This window comes from Tamandua tetradactyla, chromosome 22, assembly GCF_023851605.1.
Source record: "Tamandua tetradactyla isolate mTamTet1 chromosome 22, mTamTet1.pri, whole genome shotgun sequence".
Lineage (NCBI taxonomy): Eukaryota > Metazoa > Chordata > Mammalia > Pilosa > Myrmecophagidae > Tamandua > Tamandua tetradactyla.
In genome coordinates this window covers 21,550,539-21,575,854 of record NC_135348.1, presented here as the reverse complement: position 1 = coordinate 21,575,854, position 25,316 = coordinate 21,550,539, and the positions used below count along the sequence as shown (strand labels likewise).

The following is a 25,316-nucleotide window of genomic DNA, read 5'->3' as shown; positions in this document are numbered from 1 at the left end:
CAGAAATATCAAACTCTGGGAGGAAAAGAATAAATGCTATACCAATAATTTCCCACAAAAACAATGAAATTTTTTTTTTTAAACAAGGACTTATTGTAAAATAAAATGAGAGTTAAGGAAACATCAGTCTCTCTTGTCCTTGATAAGGGATGCTAAAAAGGCAAAAAGCTTTTTCAGTCTAACTCACTTCATCTAATTTTTCAGACTGCCTTTCAGAATTAAACTTCAAAGTCTTTCTGTTTGAGAAACTAACATTTTCATACCATTGTAAACATAATTAAATTGGAACTTTGTAATAGCACTGTCCTCAGGGCCCATATCTGAAGGATCACTAAATGAGAAACATCATTGAGCATAAACTCTGACTAACTCCCACAACAGCTCTGTTGAACAGGATCCAAAATATACTTGCATCAGTGGAAAATATTGTATTCTAGCCCATTGTTTAGTTCTATCCCTATTTATCCGGGCACAGTAAATATATGAAAAGTGACTTGAAAGAGTGATTGAGAACACACAGGTTCAAAAATATTTCAATGTAAGTATATTTATCATTGTTCTGTACAACTCTCTTGGGACCATTATACAACTTGACTTGCCAAAGAGAATCAACTGGAATCACCCTTTAGCTTCCCCAAGCCCATCTTCACATTTTTATTATGGATACTCCTGTATTATGGATCTACTACCAGTGTGGATCTCTAACAGCCATCCTGTGCAAATAATGAACTTCCTATAAAGTAATTCAAATAAATTGAATCACTAACTGAGCTTCTCATAGCACAAAGCATAAGCAAGATGCAAAGAGAAATGACCCCTACAAAGAAAATTCAAATAATTGGGGAGCTGAATATATACAAAACTATCTGATTAAGGGAGGTGATGTCACAACAGAGTACAAATTACTATATTGTGGTAGGAAGAAAAGATTAATTCTGATTGCAGATCTGCAAAGGCTTCTTTCTGGAAAGGGACTAATGGGCTGGGCCTCAACTGGTAAGTACTGGGAGGGCAGGGAGGCAGTGGTAGAGAAGTCCCTATTAAAGGCCCAGAAGGTCAAGTTAGCAGACCACAGATAGCAGAACTGATCAGGAAGACAATCTTCAGTGGTCTGAAAGCTAACACCAGGGAAGAGGGATGGAGAGGAGAATGAAATTAAGCATGGTTAACCAGACTTTGGGAAACTTTCCAGTTTCTACGTGTGGATTGAGTTTAAAAAAAAATTGATAACCACTCATTTAAAGGGCCCTGCAAGTCTAATATTTTGGCAATTGATTAGAATGCAGTCTCAGTCCTATTCAATATACTCAGACCATTACTTTGGATCCAAGTGTTCCTAGCTATGAACAATCTGCTTGAAAGCCTTGTTGCACTAAGCAGGATATTACCATAACATACTCTGAAGACAAAGTCTAATGTCTTCATAAAGCAAACAAAGTTCAAAAGGGTCATTTTCAAAGTTTGTAGCAATACAATAGAAAGTTAAACCTGACTCCTTTTTAGTTTATCTCCAGGATTTCCAAGTTCATAATAGTCTGAAAAATGCCAACATCTTCAAAGGAAAGATTCACAGAACAGATATTTAATACTATTTTATGAAGTATATGATCTCAAAAAAGCATAAAGATTTATAATTAACACAATAAAACAGATCATATTTCACCAAGAAGCAAACAGCTTAAAATAAAAGACCACCTCATCTCATTTATACAGGTCCTTAGGTGTTTTTTTTCCCAAAGCACTTTCATCTGAAACAACCTACCACACACAATTATAAACCTTTAAAAGAGAATATCCAAGATCACAGAGCTAGTTAGGGATTGGGCCAAGAGTAGACTCTAAGCCTTCTGAGATTTAACTTATTGATATTTCTGTAACTCCACAATTTAATAAATCACTAAGAATAAGTCTCTTATCTTCATTAATAACAACTTCATAAATACACACAGATAAGCCATAGAATATAAATAAGAAATTATGCCTAGCAACTGGGAATAAAGGAAGAAATCAAATCCTTTAAATAACAAAAACAAAAATGTGGGTATTAATCAGATAAGATTAGCTAATTGAGAAGCTTTAAGTGTGTCACTGTTTAGACTAATATGTTTCCTCAAAATCACTAATGGACCCAGGGTACCCCCTAAAAAGGTCAGATATTTAAAATGTAACTAATCAAAATAAACTAAAATATTAAAAACTCTTTCATTTTAGTCATAATAAATGCTGACAATCTGATACTGAAATAAAGAGAAGTAGATAATAACAAACTGTCAATGTTTATTTAGAACTATTCAAGGGAGACATCGTACTTGGTAGTCGCAAGTCGTGTTTGTTTTCTCGTTTGTTGGACTGGAACTGGGATGGTTTTTTTAGGTTTCACAAAACATCCTACAAATCTACTGAATTCCTTTTGTTTTTCAATTATTAATTTGGCTTCCCAATACCCATTAAACTCATAAGGGGTTATAGTGGATTTTGATGAGTATTCACGTCACGACAGGAAATTTTTATACAGAAATAATGAAATCTATAATACAAACGAATAAATTGGAGTTATCAATCTCTTAGAAATTTAAACACTGAGTATCTTGTATTGCAATTACTGTTTATATCCCATATTAAACGGAAAAGTCCATGAAGGTATATATAGCAAGCTATTGCAAGTGCTCAACATACATACATATATAATATATATATATATGTATATATACATATATAGATTTTTTTTTTTTTAATCATGGGCAGGCACCAGGAATCAAATCCAGGTCTCTGGCATGACAGGCGAGAACTCTGCCTGCTGAGCCACCGTGGCCCATCCTCAACATATATTTTTGAATGAATGCATGCAATGGGTGAATGAGTGAGCTTAGAAGATTCTTAAGAGAGCAATGGTATAAGACCCAGAATGCTAGGTGATTTCATCAGTGACAAACCTCTGCAATACTGATAATGTTGATGCTTACTTGATAGTTTCCCTCAGTTTACAAGTAATTCCACAAAAAATTCCATCACACCTTATAGACAAGCCTATGAAATAAGTAAGCAGATATCATTGCTCAGATGAGGAAACCAAGGCTCAAAGAGGTCCAGGGCTTTAAAAGACCACTTGGTAACTAATGATAAAAGGCAGGAATCAAACAGTGGCTCTGATTCCTAAGTACACATATCCTTTGCTCATGTTCAGGGATGGCCTAGCAGCAAAGGTGCTGATGTTGTGCCACAGCATGTAAGCCAGAGTTGTTTAAATACTTCTGACCCAAGAACAGAACTGGTCTTAATGTCTGAAGCAGAGCTGGACTCAAAGGTGGGGGCCAAAAGTCTTCAGCTATAGAAAGAAGGACTCAGAAACAGGAATCTGATTCAGGTTCCTAAAAGACACTCCCATCGGGTTGGGAATGGAACCAGAAAAGAAGAAAGATGGAGTAGTAAGAGATGTAGGGAGAGAATTAGGAGAGATCAGTATCAGAGAAGCAGAGGGAAGTGGGAAGTGAGTAGCCATGATGTCAAAAGCTGCAGTGATGTCATGAGCGTGAGAACTATGAAATGGTCACTGGATTTGGTGATTAGATATCACTGCTAACCATTAAGAGAATGCTTTTTGGTAAGGGTGGATGAAATGGAAGCCAATTTGAGAAGTATTCAGGGATTAAATGAATTCTAAATTACAAAAATCTTGGAAAATCTAGGCATGTTTCAAACTATTTTTCTAGCAATGTAAAACAAACACAGCAATGGTTTCTAGTGCTCCAACACAGATGAAAATAAAGTTAAAATGTGGATATGAAAGAAGAGTAGGGACACGGAATCTCTTATTGCTGCTTCTACTTCTGTCCTTTCAGCTGTCAGAAAAAACTGTTACCACTTCCCAAAGAGCACAGAAGGCTGGCACCTACCTGCTTGCAAGAATGCTTATCATTGACAACCATATCCTTTCTCAGATAAAATATTTCTGCTGGAAGTCATTAACTTTCCACTACAAGAACAAGCAGTAACCCCATTTAACAGAAGAGTAAGGCAAGGTACAGAAAGGCCAAATAATTGCCTGGAGCTGAGAGAATGACTGACAGATCGGGTTTCCTTCTCATTTCAAGTCCTCTCTGTGATGATCAGATCTATCCTAACTGCCTTTATAAATGTTTCAATGACTCTTATCGTCATGCATTGGGTTAGCAGGATCAACTCCCCGGTGATAATGCAAAATAACCCTGAAACAGTTCATGTCTCCCTGATAAGCCAGAAATTGAACTTTCAGTCTCCATTTGGATTATGAGGCTCTTGCTCTTTCACCTCTAGCAAAAATTTTCTCATGGCTATAGTCTTGGAGTTAGTAATGAGCGCCTTCATTTGCTTTCTGAGCAGACAAAACCGGTTTTAAATAAACTCAGATCACCTATGACTTAAAGAGCTCACCAAATGTAATAATTTTTTTTGCTCAGGAGACATTCTTAAAGTTTCTTTGAAGACGTTTGGGCACTAACCCCATTGATGAAACTACATAAACACACACACACACTTTTTCACTAGTTACCATTATATTGTACTGGAATCAAAACGTTTTTAAAAAATATGTTTGTAATTCTGCCTATCAAAGCATTACAAAATCCTTCGATCCATTCATCTAAAAAAATGAAAACACAATTAAAACATCATTTTGTCAAAACTTTTAAAAAGAAAAATGACCTGTGGTGGTGAGGATGAAGGAAAATGTATACTTCTCTTCATTCGTGGTAAGATGATAAGTTAGTTCAAAATTTCTAGAGGGAAGAACCTTTTAAAAGGTTGTACCATTTTACCTCTTATTCCTTTTTAGGAATTTATCCTCAATCCTCCAGGCTTCTAACTAAAATATAATTAAAATATCAGCTAAATAGGCTTTCATTAAAAGAAGCTCACCATTTTAACTCCAGTTTAGGCAAGACATAAGCCTAGTGCCCTGTCATGGTCAGGTTCATGTGTCAATTTGGCCAAGTTGTGGTACCTGTTTTTCTGGCTGGGCAAGTGCTGGTCTGTCTGTTGCAATGAGAACATTTCATATAATTAGATTATGATCACCTCAGCTGCACCCACACCTGATTCCACTTGTAATCAGCCAAAGGGGAGTGTCTTCTGCAATGAGTGATGCTTAATCTAATCACCGGAAGCCTTTTAAGGAGGATTAAGAAGAGACAGGCGCTATTCCTGCTTCAGCAGGTGAGCCTCTCCTGTGGAGTTAGTCCAGACCCTCCATTGGAGTCTTCGACTTCACAGCCTGCCCTGTGGATTTTGGACTCTGCGTTCCCATGGTCACGTGAGACACTTTTATAAATTTTATATTTGTGAGTGTTCCTTGTTGATTCTGTTTCTCTAGAGAACCCTAACTAATACATGCCCACAAACATCAAATGGACCAGACTCTTAAAATGAAGTTTTGGGTCCTCAAGCAAAGGTGAGTGGGGATGAACTCAACTGCTGTACATTTTGGTTTGTCTACTTAAATAAGAAAACAATTATTTGATAATATGGGCCAATTCGAAGCTATTTCACTGTATTGCTCATTTCTGTGAGGTGGACAACTTGAAATAAAGATTTTGAGTAGTGTAAAACATAAGCTTCTCAAAGGTAGGTGCCAGAACTGATTCTCTGCTTTTTAGTCCCTAAGGTAGTATAGATGCATCTTACATAAAGTATAACTACTGGTTGAATACCACATTTTATTTCTATAGCTGATAGCAGATACAGCATAATTTATTATTATGCTTTAAGTTGTACATAAATATTTTATATACATTTTTAGAATATATGTTAGAATTCATAATCTTAAAAAGAAGCTGATTCTTGAGCCCCACCACCAGATATTCTTATTCAGTAAGTCTAGAGTGCTTATTTATTTTTCTAATCACTCCAGCTAATGCTGGAGCAGGTGATTCATTAAATTCACTTTGAGAAACAAACATGAATAAGCATGTTTACAATTAGCAAACTGTTATTAGTAGTAAAGGTGCCTTATTTTCTTGGTTCAGATTACTAGGCTTAACCTTCCACACTGATAACATAGAGTTAAGCATAAAATATGATTCCCAGATCTGATTAGAAACTTTTTCCTAACTCACCCTGATTTTTATCTATCATGATTCTTAATGCTTTCTTTTCTTTTTTTTTCCTTCAGAGATCTGAAAGCAGGAATACTTAATTATATGTCTCTCCTACTCAGTTTAATGCCTAGACTCACAAAATTCTACAGTTACATAGCTTTGCAACTTTACTTGGTAATTAAACCTCATATTTAACTTTACATTTTTTAGGCAATAGTCTTCTGCTGAGTCATTCCCTTTCCCAGTTTGTAAAATAATACTGAGGTAGAAGAAGATGATGTATCTTTCTCCAAACAGTACTTTTCTTGCTTTTTATTTCAACACCTGCATTAATGATGAAGAAGTGAAATATTTCTAACAGCAGGAACACTGCATAACTCTTTCCAAACACAGAACAATTTTTCAGCCTCATATAAAAGAAACTTTTCCATGAGAGGAATCCCTATGGTAGTTACTTTAAGACAGATGTAATTTGAATTTAAATACAATGATTACCTTGGCAATTTCCACAAAGTTTGAAATCTTTGCATAGCTTTTGTAAAGAAAGTGTATTTTTACCACAAAACTTTACATTTGGAACAGAAATTTAACTTAACAAATGGTTTTTAACAAAAAATAAGTGTTCATATGCTACATCTCCCACGTTAGAATAAAATACAATAGCATCTCCTTTCTTGTATTTAGCAATAAAATCAGGGCTCTCCCTCCAGTCTTGGGGTTTGTTGATATGAAACTTAACCCCGCAAAGGATAGGCTAAGCCTACTTAAAATTAGGTCTGAGAGTCACCCCCAAGAGAACCTCTTTTGTTGCTCAGATGTGGCCTCTCTCTCTCAGCTAACATCACAAGCAAACTCACTGCCCTCCCCCTCTCTACATGGGACATGATTCCCAGGAGTATGGATCTTCCTGGCAACATGGGACAGAAATCCTAGAATGAGCTGGGACTCAGCATCAGGGGATTGAGAAAACCTTCTCGACAGAAAGGCGGAAGAGAGAAATGAGACAAAGTGTCAGTGGCTGAAAGATTCCAGAGTTGAGAGGTTATCCTGGAGGCTATTCTTATGCATTAAATAGATATCACCTTTTTAGTTAAGGCATAACAGAGAGGCTGGAGGGAACCGCCTGAAAATGTAGAGCCGTGTTGCAGTAGCCATGTTTATTGAAGATGATTGTATAATGATAGAGCTTTCACAATGTGACTGTTTGATTGTGAAAACCTTGTGTCTGATGCTTCTTTTATCTACCTTATGGACAGATGAATAAAACAACATATGGATTAAAAATAAATAAATAATAGGGGAACAAATGTCAAAATAAATTTAGTAGATTGAAATGCTATTGATCAATGAGAGGGAAGGGCAAGGGTTATGGTATGTATGAATATTTTTTCTGTTTTCTTTTTATTTCTTTTTCTAAATTGATGCAAATGTTCTAAGAAATGATCATGATGATGAATATACAACTAGATGATAAAAAAGAATGTTCATATTGTATGTTGATTGGTTTTATTAATAAAATTAAAAATTAAACAAAATTTTAAAAATCAGGGCTAGTCTAGTTATTTTTTCTATTACTTATAAAAGAAACTACAAGCACACACACATGCAAACACGCATGTGCACAGGTACACACACACACACACACACACACACACACACATGGTACCCCCAGCATCCCTACCGAGCAGACCACATCAACTGTATACTCTACAACCTTGCAATTTTGAAAACTGAATTTAAAACACTGGAATGAATAAATAATAATCACAAAAAAAGAATCTAACCAAAGTTCTGGTATTTAAACAGAAGTAGTTTAAAATTTAAAAGCCACAAAATAAGAGGGTCAGTCAGCTCTGTGTCCTAAAACAGTCTCATTAAAGAACATATCAGCATAATAGTGCATATGCATTGTTATGCACATATCTTGAGTTCCTTCTGTTGCTAAAAGTTCTTACACATTCTCGTTGGCTAACTGAAACAGAACAACCTAAGCTTTTATAAAAAAAGAAATTGTTTTTTAACTCTAACAAAAAAATAGCAAGATTATTTCTCACCAAAGTACAAGTTGTGAGTTTAAAAAATGCAATAACTCTTTCAACTCACCACAAAATCTTTTGGTTATCAGTAATTTTACCCAAATGCATTTAAATTGAAAAGTATCTAAGTAACAGAAAAAAATTTTCCTCCCAAATTACATTAAAACTTTGCAAAATCAAGAGAACCATTTCAAATGAAATATTACATCTGCATACATCCCTAAAATCATTAAAAACAAGCATGCCACACAATCACACATTTTCTTAAGTGTACTGCATATGAGAGCATAAACTAAATGTGAATAAGTTTAATAATACAAACCTCAGAAGGAAAAAAAAATTTTTACATGTTTTTAACACTGCCAAGAATAGTAAATTTGAAAGGATAGTGCAGCATGGAAATGTGCCATGACATTCTCTACTACCATATTAAAACCAACATGAGTACAAAACTAATATATGTGGAACAGCAGAAACTCACAAAGAAATGGAACCAGAAACTTCATCAAACTGTACCTGGCACTGGATTCAGCTTTTGGACCTTTTCATTTAAATACATAAATAAATTCACTTTACATCCTTATTTTAGATTATTTCCAATCTATTATAGGAAAGATTAATCATCTTTTACATGTACTTCAGCAAAAGTCTATATTCAGTTATTCTATAGCATCAGTTTAGAAAGACATAAAACTTAAAATTATGTAATGTCTTTTTTTGAAGGTCATTTTCTCCCATAATCTGACATAAATATAAAGGTCTATTCATTTCATATCAGAAATGGACTTCACAAGCCTCATTTCTGAAACTCAATTTTCAATATTTATGAAAAATTATGTTACTCCCTCAGTCTACAAAAATGCTTGATGATCATGAAGATGCAAAAAAAACCCATTTAAACAACTAGACCAAACTTAAAAAAAAAAAGCAAAAAACTAAGATAGTCATAAATTCAATATTATTAACATAGAGAATTAAAATAAAGAATTTAAGTATCTATTGGGGAATGAACATGTAAATACACTTAAGAAGAACCTAATGCTATATGCTAATGTGAAGAAAATGAGCGAACTTTGAACTTCTGCCAAAGTCATTTGGGAATAAAAATAAGGCACTTTTGTCTTTTAAATCAATGTAACCCATACAACTCTTAAGGGAATCAAATTAGAAAGAAAGAGGTAAATGGCACCTTTAAACCAATTAACATTAGTCTCAGTTATACCCAAAGAGGCTCTCTCCTCAGATTCGTTCAGACAGTAAAAAGACATAGCAAGACACTATAACTCCCTGGCACAATGTAAACCTGGTTAAATCCAACCATTTGTCAATTCCAATCCAAGAACTAAATGTTACTAAGAGAAAACACACAACTATGGTGTCTTGCTTCACTTTAACCTCAGGACTATGGATCTCAGGGTGCTGCTTTAGGAGTTAATTTAATCCTGGTCAAAATGACATCGTACTCTCTTCCTCTCCTCAGACACCCAATCCTTCCTATGTCATCATCAATCTCAGCTACTTACGATGATAACTACTTCATTAAGAAAATGGAAGTCATCAGAAGAGAACTCCCTATCACTTCTAGCCATCTACATGCATCGATAGCCCATACTCTGCTTTCCCTCTTGTTATTAAGGATTAAATTAAGGAATAAAGCTCAAGTTCCTATTGAAAGACATTCCCTGTACTCAAACAACCCAATCCCATTCTCTTTCACAATCAAAAATATCACTCCAGCAATTTTCCACTCTTACTCATATCAACAATTCCCCACTCAACTGTACCATTCCCATCATGAGAGAAATATGCTCTAATATCTGCAGTTCAAAAAAATTCCTTTGACCCCATATTCCCCTCTAAATATTGCCCCAATCCCCTTCTTTATCACAAAGGACCTCAAGAGAGTTGTCTATACCTCCTATCTCCAATTCAACTCTTCCCATTTTTTCTTCAGCCCACTCCAAACAAGTGTCCACCCCATAACACTCCACTAAAACCACTCTGGCTATGGTTAGCTTAATTCAATAGTCAGTTTCAGAATTCATCATACATATTGGCAGAATTTGACCCAGCTGATCACACCCTTCTCTTTCAAACACTTTCTTAGTTTCCAGGATACCTGGCTTCAGGTATCGCACTCTTGTTTTTCCTTCCATCTCACTAGCTATGCCTGCTCTGTCTCCTTTGTTGGTAACCCATTATCCTGGCCTCTTAATATTGGAGGGCTCCAGGACTCAGTCTTTATGACTCCCTAATTTATATTGCCAATCTAGACCACTCCTTAAATTTCAGACTCATCTCTTCCAATCACTTATCTGACACTTAAATTTGGATAGTTCAATAGGCATCTGTTCTGGTTTGAAACTGTTGTGTACTCCAGAAAAGCCATGTTCTTTAATCCTAATTTATTAACAAACCAAAACAAATTTTGGTACCAAGAGTGGGGTGCTGCAGTTTGAAAATATCAAACATGTTGGAACAGCTGTTTATTAATTTTTTATTGTTTTTTTTAAATGCCAAAAAACACCAAACGCAAACATTTGCAATTTTTGATCATTTCATTCTACATATATAATCAGTAATTCACAATATCATCACATAGTTGCATATTCATCATCATGATCATTTCTTGGAACATTTGCACCTATTCAGAAAAAGAAATAAAAAGAAAACAGAAAAAAATTCATACATACCATACCTCCACCCCTCTCCCTCACCTATCACCAGCATTTCACTCTAAATTTATTTTAACATTTTTCCCCCTATTATTCATCTTCATTCCATATGTTTTACTCATCTGTTGATAAGGTAGATAAAAGGAGCATCAGACACAAGATTTGCACAATCACACAGTCACATTGTGAAAGCTATATCATTATACAATCATCTTCAATAACCATGGTTACTGGAATACAGCTCCACATTTTCAGGCAGTTCCCTCCAGCCTCTCTACTACATCTTGACTAACAAGGTGATATCTATTTAATTCATAAAAATAACCTCCAGGATAACCTCTCGACTCTGTTTGGAATCTCACAGTCATTGACACTTATTTTGTCTCATTTCACTCTTCTCCCTTTTGGTCAAGGTTTTCTCAATACCCTGATGCTGAGTCTCAGCCTATTCTAGGGGTTTTCGCAATCCTTTGATGCTGAGTCTCAGCTCATTCCAGGATTTCTGTGCCATGTTGCCAGGAAGGTCCACACCCCTGGGAGTCATGTCCCACGTAGACAGGGGAAGGGTGGCAAGTTTGCTTGTTGTGTTGGCTGGAGAGAGAGGCCACATCTGAGCAACAAAAGAGGTTCTCTTGGGGGTGAACTCTTAGGCCTAATTTTAAGTAGGCTTAACCTATTCTTTGTGGGGTTAAGTTTCATATGAACAAACCCCAAGATTGGGGGCTCAGCCTATAGCTTTGATTGTCTGCACTGCTTGTGAGGATATCAAGAATTCAACTTGGGGAAGTTGAATTTTCCCCCTTTCTCACCATTCCTCGAAAGGGACTTTGCAAATACTTTTTATTCACTGGAATGGCTTTTTGAAGGGATAAAAGGAAAGTTCTGGAGGATTTGTGAAGAGCTTTATAGACAAAGCCTAGAATACTTTCAAGATACTGTTGATAGAAATGTGGACTCTAAAGATACTTCTGATAAGGCATTACACAGAAATGATGCATGTGTTATAGCAAACTGGAAGGAAGGTGATCCTTGTTTTAAAGTGGTAGAGAATTTGGCAAAATTGTGTCCTGGGTTTGGATAGAAGGCAGAATTTAAAAGCCACGAGCCAGGATACTTAGCTGAAGTGATTTCTGAATTAAATGTGGGAAGTGCAACCTGTTTTCTCCCTTCAGCTTATAGTAAAATGCAACAGGAAAGAAATAAGCTGAGAATTGAAACCAGAAATTGATGATCTGGAAATTTCTGGGCTTACCAAAAGGGAGAGCCCAGAGAATAGTGTCTCACATGAGGATTTAACCAAACATGGAACTATCCAGCCATTTCAGAAAAAACTAGAATTGTAAATGGAGTTATCCAGAAAGGATTTGTGGAACGTTCTATTGTCTAATGGTTATGATCCTTGCGTACTGCATAGAAAACCAACAAGAAACAGAACTATTGACAGTCTTGAATAAAAGGGACAGAAAAAGAACTTGCACAGACACTTCCAAGAAGATAGCTGAATAGAGTAGCTCGAGATTAGCCCTGCTCCACAGAAATGTTAGAGAAGGGACAGGAGGGTGACTGAGGCAACAATTCAGGAGTGTGGCTGACCTGGGCGAGCCTTCTGCACCACATGCAGCAGCTCTGGTTGCAGAGGCCGAAGAGCTCAGAGGTAGAAAGCTGGAGCCTGGCACAGAGGCGCGGCGGCACGGAGCCTGTGGGAGTGCACAGAAGGGAACACGGGACGAGGAAGTAAGCCAGGCCGCATTCCCTGGGTACACTCCCCTCACCAGCGCAGCCCTGTGACTGGCAACTCACCCCACACCCCACACATCTGAACCTATTACCTGCTCCCATTCCCCATGATCTAGGCGCCCCCACCCCCAACAGCCCCAAGTACATGTACCTGTCCCAAACCCCCACCCCAAGTGCAGCCCAACCCACCCCTCCTGCACTGCATCCCTCCCAAGCACTAACACCCTCCCTATTCCCTGCAGGCTGTTGCTAGTGCATGAAAGTTGTGGGCACTAACTTCCATACCTAGTCCTGTCCCCCGCCCATAGTGTCACACAGCCTCACTCAGCCCTCCCTAAGCTCAGCACATCCATTTACAGCACTCCCACACCCACGCATGCACACAGGCCCCTGATCACAAAACTCCTCTCTGGGAACTGCACTTTACAGCAGTCCTAGAACTGCACATGTGCACAGTCCTCAGCCTCACTTCCCAGCTCTGAGAAAGTGCCAACCTGCATAGCCAGGCCACATCTACCCCCAATTCATGAAGGTGTAACACCAACCTGCTGCCACAGCTCTACAAATGCACACAAAGGGCCTCAGGCCATAGACCAGTTCACACCAGGTTAATGCCCCCAGACTGGTGGACCTGCACAGCTACATCCTCCCTGGCAGCTGGGCACCCATATACACATACATCAGCATAACGTTCCCAGCCTGCGTCCACACCTACCCTGAAAAAAATCACTGTACTGAGTGCTTCACCCTGTGCCCTGCTCCCTGCTGTACAGCCATCCCGCAAACACAAGGCCTTAGATTACCGAAAGAAATCAACTCCCAAAGTAAATCATTCAAGATATTTACATGCAATGAAGACAGAAGATCAATAAGCATATCACAATGCAGACAGATATAGCCCTGCCTAATGACTAAATTAAAACACCAGAGGAGATGCAGACATTGGAACAACTAATCAAAAATGTTCACACAACCCTACTTTAATAAAATAAGTGGAATAGAAAACTACATAAAGGAGATCAAACAGACAGTAGAAGAGCACAAAGAGGAATGTGAAAAAATAAATAGAAAAATAGCAGAAATCACAGAGATTAAAGATTCTGTTGACCAAATAAAAAACATACTAGAGGCATACAACACCATATTTGAAGAGACAGAAGAAAGAATAAGTGATATAGAGGACAGGATAATTGACTTTGAAGACTCAAAACAGGAAATGGCAGAAAAGATGGAAAAAGCTGAATGGGAAATCAGGGAAATGATAGACAAAAGAAAGCACACAAATATAAGAATCATTGGTATCCCAGAAAGAGAAGAGAGGAGTAAAGGGCTAGAAAGAGCATTGGAGGATATAATAGGGGAAAACTTCCCAACACTCATAAAGGACATAAATACACAAGTCAAAGAAGCCCAAAAAACTCCAAACAGAATAAATCCAAATAGGCCTTCCCGAAAACACATACTAATCAGTCTGTCAAATGTTGAAAAGAAGCAGAAAATCCTGAAAGCAGCAAAAAAATAAAAAACAGCAATCTACTACCTACAAGGGAAATTAAATAAGACAGTTCAGACTACTCAACTAGCACCCTGGAGGAGAGAAGGCAGTGGTATTATATATTCAAGTGCCTGAAAGAGAAAGACTTCCAGCCAAGAATTCTGTACCCAGAACTCGTGTCCTTCAAAACTGAGGGAGATATTAAAATTTTCACAGACAAAGAAGTCCTGAAAGAATTAATCAACAAGAGACTGGCCCTAACAGAAATACCAAAAGGGGTTGTGTTTGACTGAAAAGAAAAGACAGGAGAGGGAGGTCTGGAGGAGGGCACAGAACTGAAGAGTACCACCAAGGGTAATTTAAGGAATACAAAGAGTTGGAGGGAAAAGAATATATGGATTTGACAAATAAAAATTAAAAAGATAAGATGGTGGTATCAAGAAACGTCTTTTCAGTAATAACTTTGAATGTTAACAGACTAAACTTACCAATTAAAAGATACAGATTGGCAGAATGGATTAAGAAACACAATCCAGTTATATGCTGCCTAAAAGACACATATTAGACACAAGGATACAAATAGATTGAAAGTGAAAGGATGGAAAAAGATTTTCCACGCATAAGTTGCAACCAAAAGAAAGCAGGAGTAGCTATATTAATATTGAGTAAAATAGACTTTAAATGCAAAGATATCATAAAAGCCAAAGAAGGACACTATATAATAATTAATTAAAGGGTCAATTCACCGAGAACATATAACAATCATAAATGTTTATGCTCCCAATCAAGGAGCTCCAAAATACATGAGACAGACATTGACAAAACTGAAGGAAGCAAGAGATGTTTCAAGGATAATAGTAGGAGACTTCAATATACCACTCTTCTCTGTAGATAGAACAATCAGACAGAAGATCAACAAGGAAATAGAGAAGTTAAATAACTTGATAAATGAATTAGACCTAACAGACACATATAGGTCATTCCACCCCAAAGCACAAGGTTATACAAATTCTCTAGTGCTCAAGGAACATTCTACAGGATAGATCATATGCTGGGCACAAAAAAGGTCTTTATAAATTTAAAAATATTGAAATTATTCAAAGCACTTTCTCTGATCACAATGAGATGAAGCTGGATCTCAATAGCCACCAAAGAATAAGAACATTCACAAATATATGGAGATTAAATAACATACTCTTAAACAACCAGTGTGTCAAAGAAGAAATTGCTAGAGAAATCAGTAGCTATCTTGAGATGAATGAAAATGAGAATACAACTTATCAGAACTTACGGAATGTGGCAAAGGCTGTGCTGAAAGGGAAATGTATTGCCTTAAATGTCTATATTAAAAAACAAGAAAGAACAACAATTTGAGGACTTTATAGCAAACCTGGAGGAGCTTGAGAAAGAACAGCAAACTAACCCCAAAGCAAATAGAAGAAGAGAAATAACAAAGATTAAAGCAGAGATAAATGAATGGGAGAAGAAAAGAACAATAGAAAGAATCAATAAAACCAAAAGTTGCTTTTTTGAGAAAGTCAATAAAATTGATGGGCCACTAGCAAGATTGACAAAGAAGAAAAGAGAGAGGATACAAAAAAAATCAGAAATAAGAAGGGGTGTGTTACCACAGACCCTAAAGAAATAAAAGAAATCATGAGAGGATATTATGAACAACTATACGCCAACAAACTAGATAACTTAGATGAAATGGACAAATTCCTGGAGACACACAAACAAGCTACACTGACTCAGGAAGAAATAGAAGATCTCAACAAACCAATCACAAGTAAAGGGATTCAATGAGTCATCAAAAATCCTCCTACAAACAAAAGCCCAGGACCAGATGGCTTCACGGGAATTTCATCAAACATTCCATAAAGAACTAACACCAACCCTGCTCAAACTTTTCCAAAAAATTGAGGAAAAAGGAACTCTACCTAATTCAGTTTATGAAGTTAATATCATTTTAATACCAAAACCAAGTAAAGATGCCATAAGAAAGGAAAACTACAGGCCAATCTCCCTGATGAACATAGATGCAAAAATTCTCAATAAAATATTAGCAAATTGAATCCAACAGCACATTAAAAGAATTATGCACCAAGACAAATGGGGTTTATACCAGGAATGCAAGGATGGTTCAAAGCAAGAAAATCAATTAATGTAATACAGCACATTAACAAATCGGAAGGGAAAAAATCACATGATCATCTCTATTGATCCTGAAAAAGCATTTGACAAAATTCAGCATCCTTTTCTGATAAAAATACTCCAAAACATAGGAATCAAAGGTAACTACCTCAATATGATAAAGGAAATGTATGATAAACGAATAGCCAGCATCATACTCAATGGAGAGAGATTGAAAGCCTTCCCCCTAAGATGAGGTACAAGGCAAGGATGCCAACTATCACAACTATTATTCAACATTGTGCAAGAAGTTCTAGCTAGAGCAATCATGCAGAATGAAGAAATAAAAGGCATCCAAATTGGAAAGGAAGAAGTAAAACTCTCCTTATTTGCAGATGATATGATACTATGCTTGGAAGAGCCTGAGAAATCTACAGGAAAGTTACTTGAGCTAATAATCAAATTCAGTAAAGTGGCAGGATATAAAATTAATGTGCAAAAATCAGTAACATTTCTATACACAAGCAATGACCTATCTGAGGAGTCAGTTAAGGAAAAAATTCCATTCAAAATCACAATTAAAAGAATCAAATACCTGGGAATGAATGTAACTAGATATGTAAAGGGCTTGTACACAGAAAACTACATGACACTGCTAAAAGAAATCAAAGGAGATCTAAATACGTGGAAAGGCATTCCTTCCTCCTGGATGGGAAGGCTAAATATAGTTAAGATGTCAATTCTCCCCAAATTGATTTACAGTTTCAACACAGTACCAATTAAAATTCCAACAACTTACTTTAAAGATTTGGAAAAGCTAACTACCAAATTCATCTGGAAGGGAAAGAGACCCTGACTAGTTAAAAACTTCCTAAAAAATAAGAACAAAGTGGGAGCATTAACAATTTTCCACTCTTTTAAAAGCTAATTCATTTCTAATATATTGCATTCTGGCAGCATTAACAAACTAAAACAGATTTCCAAACTCATATCTTCAATCCCTTAACTGAAACTTACATTTGGATAATTTAATAGGCATCTCACATCAAAAAACAACTCCTGATCTTTACCTACACAGTAGACATTCAAGTGTTCACCAATATCCAGATCTCTCCTTCAGGACACAGGATGACAGCACATGGTAAATTAATGTGATTTGTTCTGGCCAATTAAATGTATGCATAAGTGTCACATATCACTTCCAGCCTAGGCAGGGAAAATTACATTTGTGAGTCCCAGTTTTTCCCTTTTCCTGGTGTGGCAACTCAAAATGTTTTGTCTTCCATTTTGATGATGGAACCTTCATCAATAAAGCTTCCTTAGTGATAGCAATACATTTTCCCACTGATCCAAAGGAACATGTACCATTAGCAAAAAATAAACTTGTATGTTTAGCCACTGAGAATTTCCAGTTGTTGATTACCACAGCATAGCCTAACCTAACCAGACTAATACCCCCAAAACTGCTAACACATAGTAGTTATCTTCACATCAGCAACCCTATACTCCCAACTGTTCAGCCAAAATCCTTAGTCATTCTTGAACCACTTTCTTTCTCATATCCCACATCTAATTTGTCAGCATATCCTTTATCAATCTAGAATCCAAATACTTTTTACTGTCTCTACTACTATTCTGCTCTTTAAAAGACAATGTTAAAAAAATGAAAATACAAGCTGCAAAGCGGAGAAAATATTTACAAGGCAAATATCTGACAAAGGACTTGTATTCTGGGAACTATGTATCTTATGCATGATTTTTCTGTAAACTGACAACTTCTCTAATAAATAAAAAAAAACAAATCTGCCCTTACTAAGAAAACATTGATCATAGTACCTGATGCAAAACAGGCACTCAATAAATGTTGAGTCAATTTTAAAAAGTACACAAGATATCACTATACACATTAGAAGAGCTAAAATTAAGACTGACAATATCAAGGACTGACAAGGATATGAGGAACTCGAACTCTCATACCCTGCTGGTTGAGGTACAAAATGGTACAACCACTTTGGAAAATAGTTTGGCAATTTCTTAAAAAGTTAAATATATACCAGTGGTAAAAGGGTACTTGCATGTATTGGAGTAGCAATTGTTCATTTCATAAATTTATAGGTTATTTTTCAACTCTTTATAGGTTATTCTTCCTTGATTAAGAGGCCCTAAAGCAAACAACTATCATATGATCCTGCCATCCTACTCCTAGGTATTCCCAAAAGAAATCAAAGCACACATCCACACAAAGATTTGTAGAAATATTCACAGCACTTTTATTTGACATATTCAGAAATTGGAAGCTGCTCAAATATCCATCAATAGGTGAATGGATACACAAATAGTGGTATAAACAGAATTCTACTCAGCAATAAAAAGGAATGAACACTACTGGAATACAAAACAGTCTCAAAATAATTATGCTGAGTGAAAGAAGCCAGAAAAGAAAAATAAAAAGGACACACTATGTGATTCCATTTATATAAAACTCTAAAAAATGTAGACTAATCTATGGTGACAGAAAGCAAATTAGTGGTTGCCTGGGGAGCAGGAGTGCTAAGGGCAAATGGGATGGATCACAAAGGGGCATGTGGTGATATTTCCTATCTTGGGGGTGATGGATATATCCACATTCTTGACAGTGACAGGTTTCATGGGTGTATGCATATGTCAAAACTATCAAAACGTATACTTTAAGTATGAATAGTTTATTGAATATCAAGTATACATCATTTAAGTCTGTTTTGAAAAAGAACATAAATATTTTTAGACTGAATTAAGTGGGGAAAATGAAAGTGGATACTAAGAAAGCACAATCCTAAAGAATGAATTGAAGTGAGTATCTATCATGTCTTCCTTCATCCAGTAGAATTCTTTCTGAAGGAAAGATTATTGTTAAAAAAAAAAAAAAAAAAAAGAGGAAAAGGCTATAACAAAGGGAAAGCCCCTCATCAGTATGAACTTGTAGGCCTTTCAAGCAAGGAAGCTATATATAGCTTCTGAGGTGGACAATTGCTACTCCAGTATATAAACACTCTTCTTTCACCAGTCCCCAGATAGTTTAATAATTTCTTTGAACTCACATAGAAATGTGACCTAATTTCTCCTTTTTGTATCACTTACCATTAAACTCATATTGACCCTTTTTCTATTAATTTAGTTTGTTACAATTTTTTAAGAACTACCCAGTGCCTAAGCTAGTGTCCTCAGTCTCTGAGTCTTGGATGAAAATTCCCTTTCTTTGGATTCTTCTGTTCTTTTTCTAGTTTGCTACCGGGGTGAAAAAAATGACCATCTCTACTTCATTCATCTCCTTGCTCTTTTCTTTGAAATCCTAATTCCACTTGTCATAGCCAATTTTAGCATCTTCCTAATAAACGAATACACCCACTTCTTTCAGTCTGCTGTGGTTATGGGTTTTCTGTGATCAAAACAGGCGATGAAGCACAATAACCACTTATGTTTAAATAAAGTTAGTACCATGACTCACCTCATTTCCACCAACTGCCTTAGTCAAAATCACTGCTGAAGACACAGGAGGAGGCATGCAACCTACTGTCTGCAAACTGAAAAATAAGAAAATACAATTATAAATAGTTTTCACTATACTAATTCTAACATAGCAAATCTTATCAAAGGAAAATACAAGAGTGTTTATTGAGGCACATGTCCCAATGAGTTTAGATAATGCTATGTGAGGCCTAGAATATATTACAAATGCATTGGTTCTGAGCACTCATTCTTTTCTGCAGGCTTGATGATTTTGTTTTTAGTAATATAGCTCTTTTCTTTTCTTTTTTAATATAAGCTCTTATATTACGATTTAAAAAACAGGTAAGTTATAGTGAGTGTACTAATTGAAACATAACCAAAATGGTTAATCATTTGGTAAGTGTATATAATCTTAGGTTATCTTAAGGTAAAGTAAAAATCAACCTGTCTAGTTTTTTTCAGTCTTTCCTTCACTTCTGGTCCTTTTTTGTACAAAGAAGCAGATTTATCGCTAGCTTAAAAAACAAAAGAAAACAAAACAAAAATCTTAAACATTATTTTGAGAACATGTGCCTTCTACAGGTAGATATTACATGAGGGTATAAAAACACATGACATTATTCTTGCCTTCAAAAAGGCAAGAATACACACAAATAAAGATAACTAACACACAAATATAGATAACTAACAGCAAAATTAGTACTATTGCCTCCTCCAGGTACAATCCTACATTTTCATGGTTGCTTATACTAACCTTCTTTAAGAGGGTTCTACCTCCAAGAACACTCAGCTCATTCTCTGTTCATTTGCCTGGAAGGTGACTGCTGGCCCTTCTACTAGTAAAAGTACTAATATTAATAGCAACCAGTGATTTTCAGATCATCAAATCCAATATTATTTTCCCCATCCTCATTCTCCTTTCCTTCTTCCTTCTCAAGTTACTCTATTCTCTTGGTTACCAATGCACTTCATCATTCTGACTTTATCATTTACCTTTTAAACCTACCTTCCTCTCAATCTTGGTTCCAAATCTATAGGGATACTTCTAAATTTACATTTCTAAACATAACTACCCTCCCACAATTTGTACCTGTCTATGACTGCCACCTCAAAATAAACATGCTTAATATTGAATTTATATATTTTCTAACAAATCAACTTCTGCTCTGAATTTACCTATTTTTACCAATGGGATCAATTTTTTCTAATGATACAGTTTGGAAGTCTGGAATTATCTGACTCCTCATGTACCTCATAATTCTATTCTTCTCATGACTACATCCAGCATTCTCATTCAGACACTTTTTACTCAAGTCTTGATACCACAAATACCTGCTGTATGGTCTCCCTACCTCTACTCTTTCCTTTAACAAAGCAATGTAAGGAGTATGGGCTTGAAATACATTTATTTCAATGACTTAAATACAATCCTGAGGTAGGAATCTGCATCTCCCTCAATTTAACTAAAATGGGGAGAGGGAAAGAGAAAAAGTGAGCCAGGAGGAGCATTCTGTAGGTTATGCAAAGTGTGCTTCCTTTAAGTTTAACATCTCAAGTGAAAAGTGTATGCTTGTCATATTTAGCATACTGAAAACTGCAAGTTCTACTCTTCTAATATCGGCAGTACAATGTCATCAGATTAATCTTCCTTAATAATCACTTTTCAGCATATTGTTTTCCTGTTTAGCACTTTTAAGCGCTCTCCATCATCTATAAATACAAACTCCTTGGGCCAGAAATTCAGTTCTTCTACACCCTGGATCTAATGAAAATGTTTATCTTTGTCTCCCACTAATGCCTCATTTTGAACTCTCTACTTTAGGATTATACAACCCTTCTGAATCTCTTACTCAATAAACATTTCACTGTTAATCTGAAAAATATTATGCTACTCCCTTTTGGTTGGTTACTATTTTATATGTGTGTCTTCTGTATCCAACTAGATTTCCTGAAATTCCCTGAAGACAAGGAAAATGACTTGATATCTTCCTATTTCTTGAGTGCCCTACATACAGCAGATATTCAGTAAACATTGGCTATCGATATACATCACACATTACTGCTCTAATTATATGTCATCATCTTCATGTGGCATTTTATGCTTTTCTGTGGAACTTTGTATATAACTCAAACTCAGTCTGGCCAAAACAATACTCTTGATTTCATTTCCCCCTTTCCTCCTAATCTGCTTCCTCCAGCTAAGTAAGTGATGCCACCAATTACCCAATTACCCAACAGCTCATACTTAAAACCCATAACTCATCTTTGATTACTCCCTGTCTTCCTCTCTCAACATTCTAACCTTAGTGGGTTCTAGGGCTCTTATTTCAAATTATATCCTGTTTACAAACATATCTCTCTATTGGACTACTACCTCACCACAATAGTATCTAAGCCGGCCCCCTAGCTGTCTGGCTGGCCTCATTATTATCTATTCTCCGAACAGGAGCCCAGAGGAATCCTTTGCAAATACAAATCTGACCATATCAGTCCTTCAGTTGAAACCCACTAATAGCATCCATAGCAGTGAGAAAAAGAGCTGACCTATCGTCAAGATTCTGTATGACCTGGCTCTTGCTTACTTTTCTAACCCCTACCTTTGCACATTCTGGTTTCTTTGCCTAGAACATTCTACTCCCAAAACTCTGCCCACCTAACCACTCTCAAACATACCAAACTATTTTACTCTCTTCACAGCATTTATTTCTACCTTGCTTAACTATTTACTTATCTATCATGCTTAACTATTTACTTAATGACAATTACACATAGTGAATCTCCCAAACTCAAAACTAGGTGGCACATTACCAATCTTGTTCACTGTTGCTTCCCCAGCACCCATAATAATCCCTGGTAAATAGTAGGAGCTAAATAAATGACTTGAATAAGTGTTCTTAATCAATATTCCCAATATTGTTACAGAATAGAGAATAAAAATATGGCTATCTCATTTTTTTCAAGGAAATTGAGGCTGAGAACTGTTAAATGACTTTTCCCAAAGTCATACGGCAAGTTAAGGATAGGACCAGAAGTTAATTTTTAGGTATTAAGTCCTGTCTTTTAGCTAATTACATTATGATGCCAAATATGGTTAATTTTTAATCATTTCAGAAACTTTTTTTAAAAATCACCAAATCCTTTCATTAACGATAACAATATTTTTAATGAAAAAATTCTATTAAAAATCTATTCTTAAATTCAACTATTATATCAAACATAAATAGAATATGTGAAAAAATAAATGTTTGTCCCATTTTCTTTCCCCTTTGCTACAAGTGTTAAAAACACATACTATGTTCACCCTTTACACATCTGGTAAGATGTGGAATACAAAAGTTAAGCACCCCATTGACAGTTTACATTAAACACACGTGTATAGATCGTATATCCTTTATTCCCTTCCATTTTTCTCCCATCCTCACTCTTTAAAATTCCCAGAAAAGTAGCCATCTTAGAACTTTGAGATTAAGCATGAAGGTATATTTTTAAGTTCTGCTATAAAATTCTCTCATCAATGTCCTCAAGGAAGCACTACCATTTTAAAGGAGAATAATAAAGTTAAAGGTATTTTTATTTCACTGTAAGATATGATACATAAGTCCCTTTGGATATAGTTACCAAAGGAATAAAAATATCACTAAAGATGCCCCATTAAAAGTGGACCCCTAAAAAATTAAAACATACCCTTTTAAAAGCCATTCATTGATGGGTGTGAGTGATAACAACTGGAGAAAAAGCCATATTGTTGCTGGGAAGAATGCAAGCGTAAAGATCTGAATAAAAAGATGCAGTCTTATATGCATCAAAGCACTGGTCAGCTCCTGGAAAAATGAAGGACACAAAATAACAAATATAAAAAAACTATTTCTAAAGAGCAAATGCTACTAAAATTACATCAAATTTGGAATAATTTCATAGCTGGACTTTTTACCTATAAACATATATGTAAGACAGAACTAAGAGAAAAAAAAAGTCACTTATGATTAAGTATTTTATATAAAATTTCTGAAAGTCTTTCTTTTAACTAGCAGAATACCCAACAATTCATATTTGTAAAACTATAGACCACGATCGAGATGGTATAGATTTGAGGATTGCTAACACTATAGACAAACATGCATTTCACCTTCATTAAAAGCAATCTTTTAAAAAATTTTTAGCAGGACCTATAGCATTTTAATAAGATACAATTAAAAATCTCTATTCATTAAACCAGACCTTGTAAGGCCTCAATTTGACAAGATATAACAGTCTATACAAAAATAATTTTCTAAAATATTTTCCCCAATGATATTCTCTAATTCAAAATGGCTTTTCCTCCAAAATTTGCTCACTAGATTTCTATGTTGCTAACATTTACTGATACCAGCTATATGCCAGGTTCAGAGCTTAGCACTTTATGTCTGTTAATTCATTGAACCCTCACACAACAATCCCTTTAGAAAGTTATTATTCCTATTTTAATGTTGAGGAAATTAAGGCTGAGAGTTATTATGCAATGAAGCTTAGAATCCAATCCATTTCTGACATGCTCTCAAGCCCATGCCTGCTTCTTCCATTCTATCACAGCACTGTCCCAGGAGGGGAAAAAACGCACATTAAACATGACAAACTAGGCACATCTTATGAGTTTCACAACTAAAATAGGATGATTAACCTTTATGCCTCAAATACATACAACCTAACTTTTTGCACTTGAAACGTTTTTCGTTATATGGTTATTCAGTTCAAATAAAACAAATTCAGAAAGTAGTCGAAAAATTATCCTTTAAAACATGCAGGCAGTCACTAAAACAAGATACCACAGATTCACTGTCCACAAATGCACACTGTAATTGGTCTCCTTAGGCTGTTCAAGTAAGAAATGCAGGAGCTCCTCAGCTCAGAGACATTAGCCAAAGTTTATCAATTTAATAAACAGCAGATTAATACAGACTCATTCTCCGATAACTAAGTTCTTGGATCTGTCTCAGCAGCTTCTCCTATCTTTACCCCTGTGTGGAGATACACAGCAGTTTCTATGAACTCACAAGAGGTCTCTGACGATAACTAAGGAACTTCCAACAATCTGGATCTAATCCAGGACCACTGGACAACATCGGGCAGACCAGAAGCCAAAAGAATTCTTGCATCAGACAATTTTTTGAAGATAAAGACTCATCCTTAAACTGAAGCAGAAGCCTTAAAGTTTCACCTCAGGGAAAACTTGAACATCAGCAGTTCAGAGAATTCTCAGTATCTTGAAACTAAATCTCATCTAAATATACCTAGAAGAATTGTATAAAAACCAACTAAGTGTAATTTTTAATTTTTTTTAAATCATTATAAAATGCTTAGCCAGAATACAGAAACTAAGGTTATTTACATATATTTCTGATAGGGATATAAAATGGTACAACTTTTCTGAAAAATAATTTGGGAAGATGTATCAAGGGCTTAAATACAACTCACATATTTAGACCCAAAATTTTCATGTCTAATCATTTATCCTAAAGATATTAAAAATGGATTCACGCTGTGGAAGGCAGATTGGCGGTTCCTCAGGAAGCTAAGTATAGAATTGCCATATGACCCAGCAATTCCATTGCTAGGTATCTATTCAGAGGACATGAGGGCAAGGACACAAATGGACATTCACATGGCAATGTTTATAGCAGCATTACTTACAATTGCCAAGAGATGG

At 35.8% G+C, this 25,316-nt stretch overlaps 1 protein-coding gene across 9 annotated transcripts in view; it reads right to left on the bottom strand.

Annotated features, from left to right (window-relative positions):
- Positions 1 to 25,316, bottom strand: part of SLC10A7 (solute carrier family 10 member 7) — a 273,235-nt gene that overhangs the window by 230,959 nt on the left and 16,960 nt on the right. For 3 of the 9 annotated variants that reach the window (XM_077139878.1, XM_077139879.1, XM_077139885.1), the window contains exons 3-4: positions 23,318 to 23,454; positions 19,632 to 19,707 (exon numbers count right to left, since the gene is read on the bottom strand). In XM_077139878.1, the coding sequence (XP_076995993.1) occupies positions 19,632 to 19,707; positions 23,318 to 23,454 (213 nt within the window). Of the gene's footprint in view, positions 1 to 10,171; positions 10,752 to 10,783; positions 11,374 to 12,375; positions 12,480 to 18,911; positions 19,019 to 19,631; positions 19,708 to 23,317; positions 23,455 to 25,316 lie in introns of those variants that run through there. The other 6 variants (XM_077139881.1, XM_077139883.1, XM_077139882.1 and 3 more) reach the window with 5 other exon arrangements.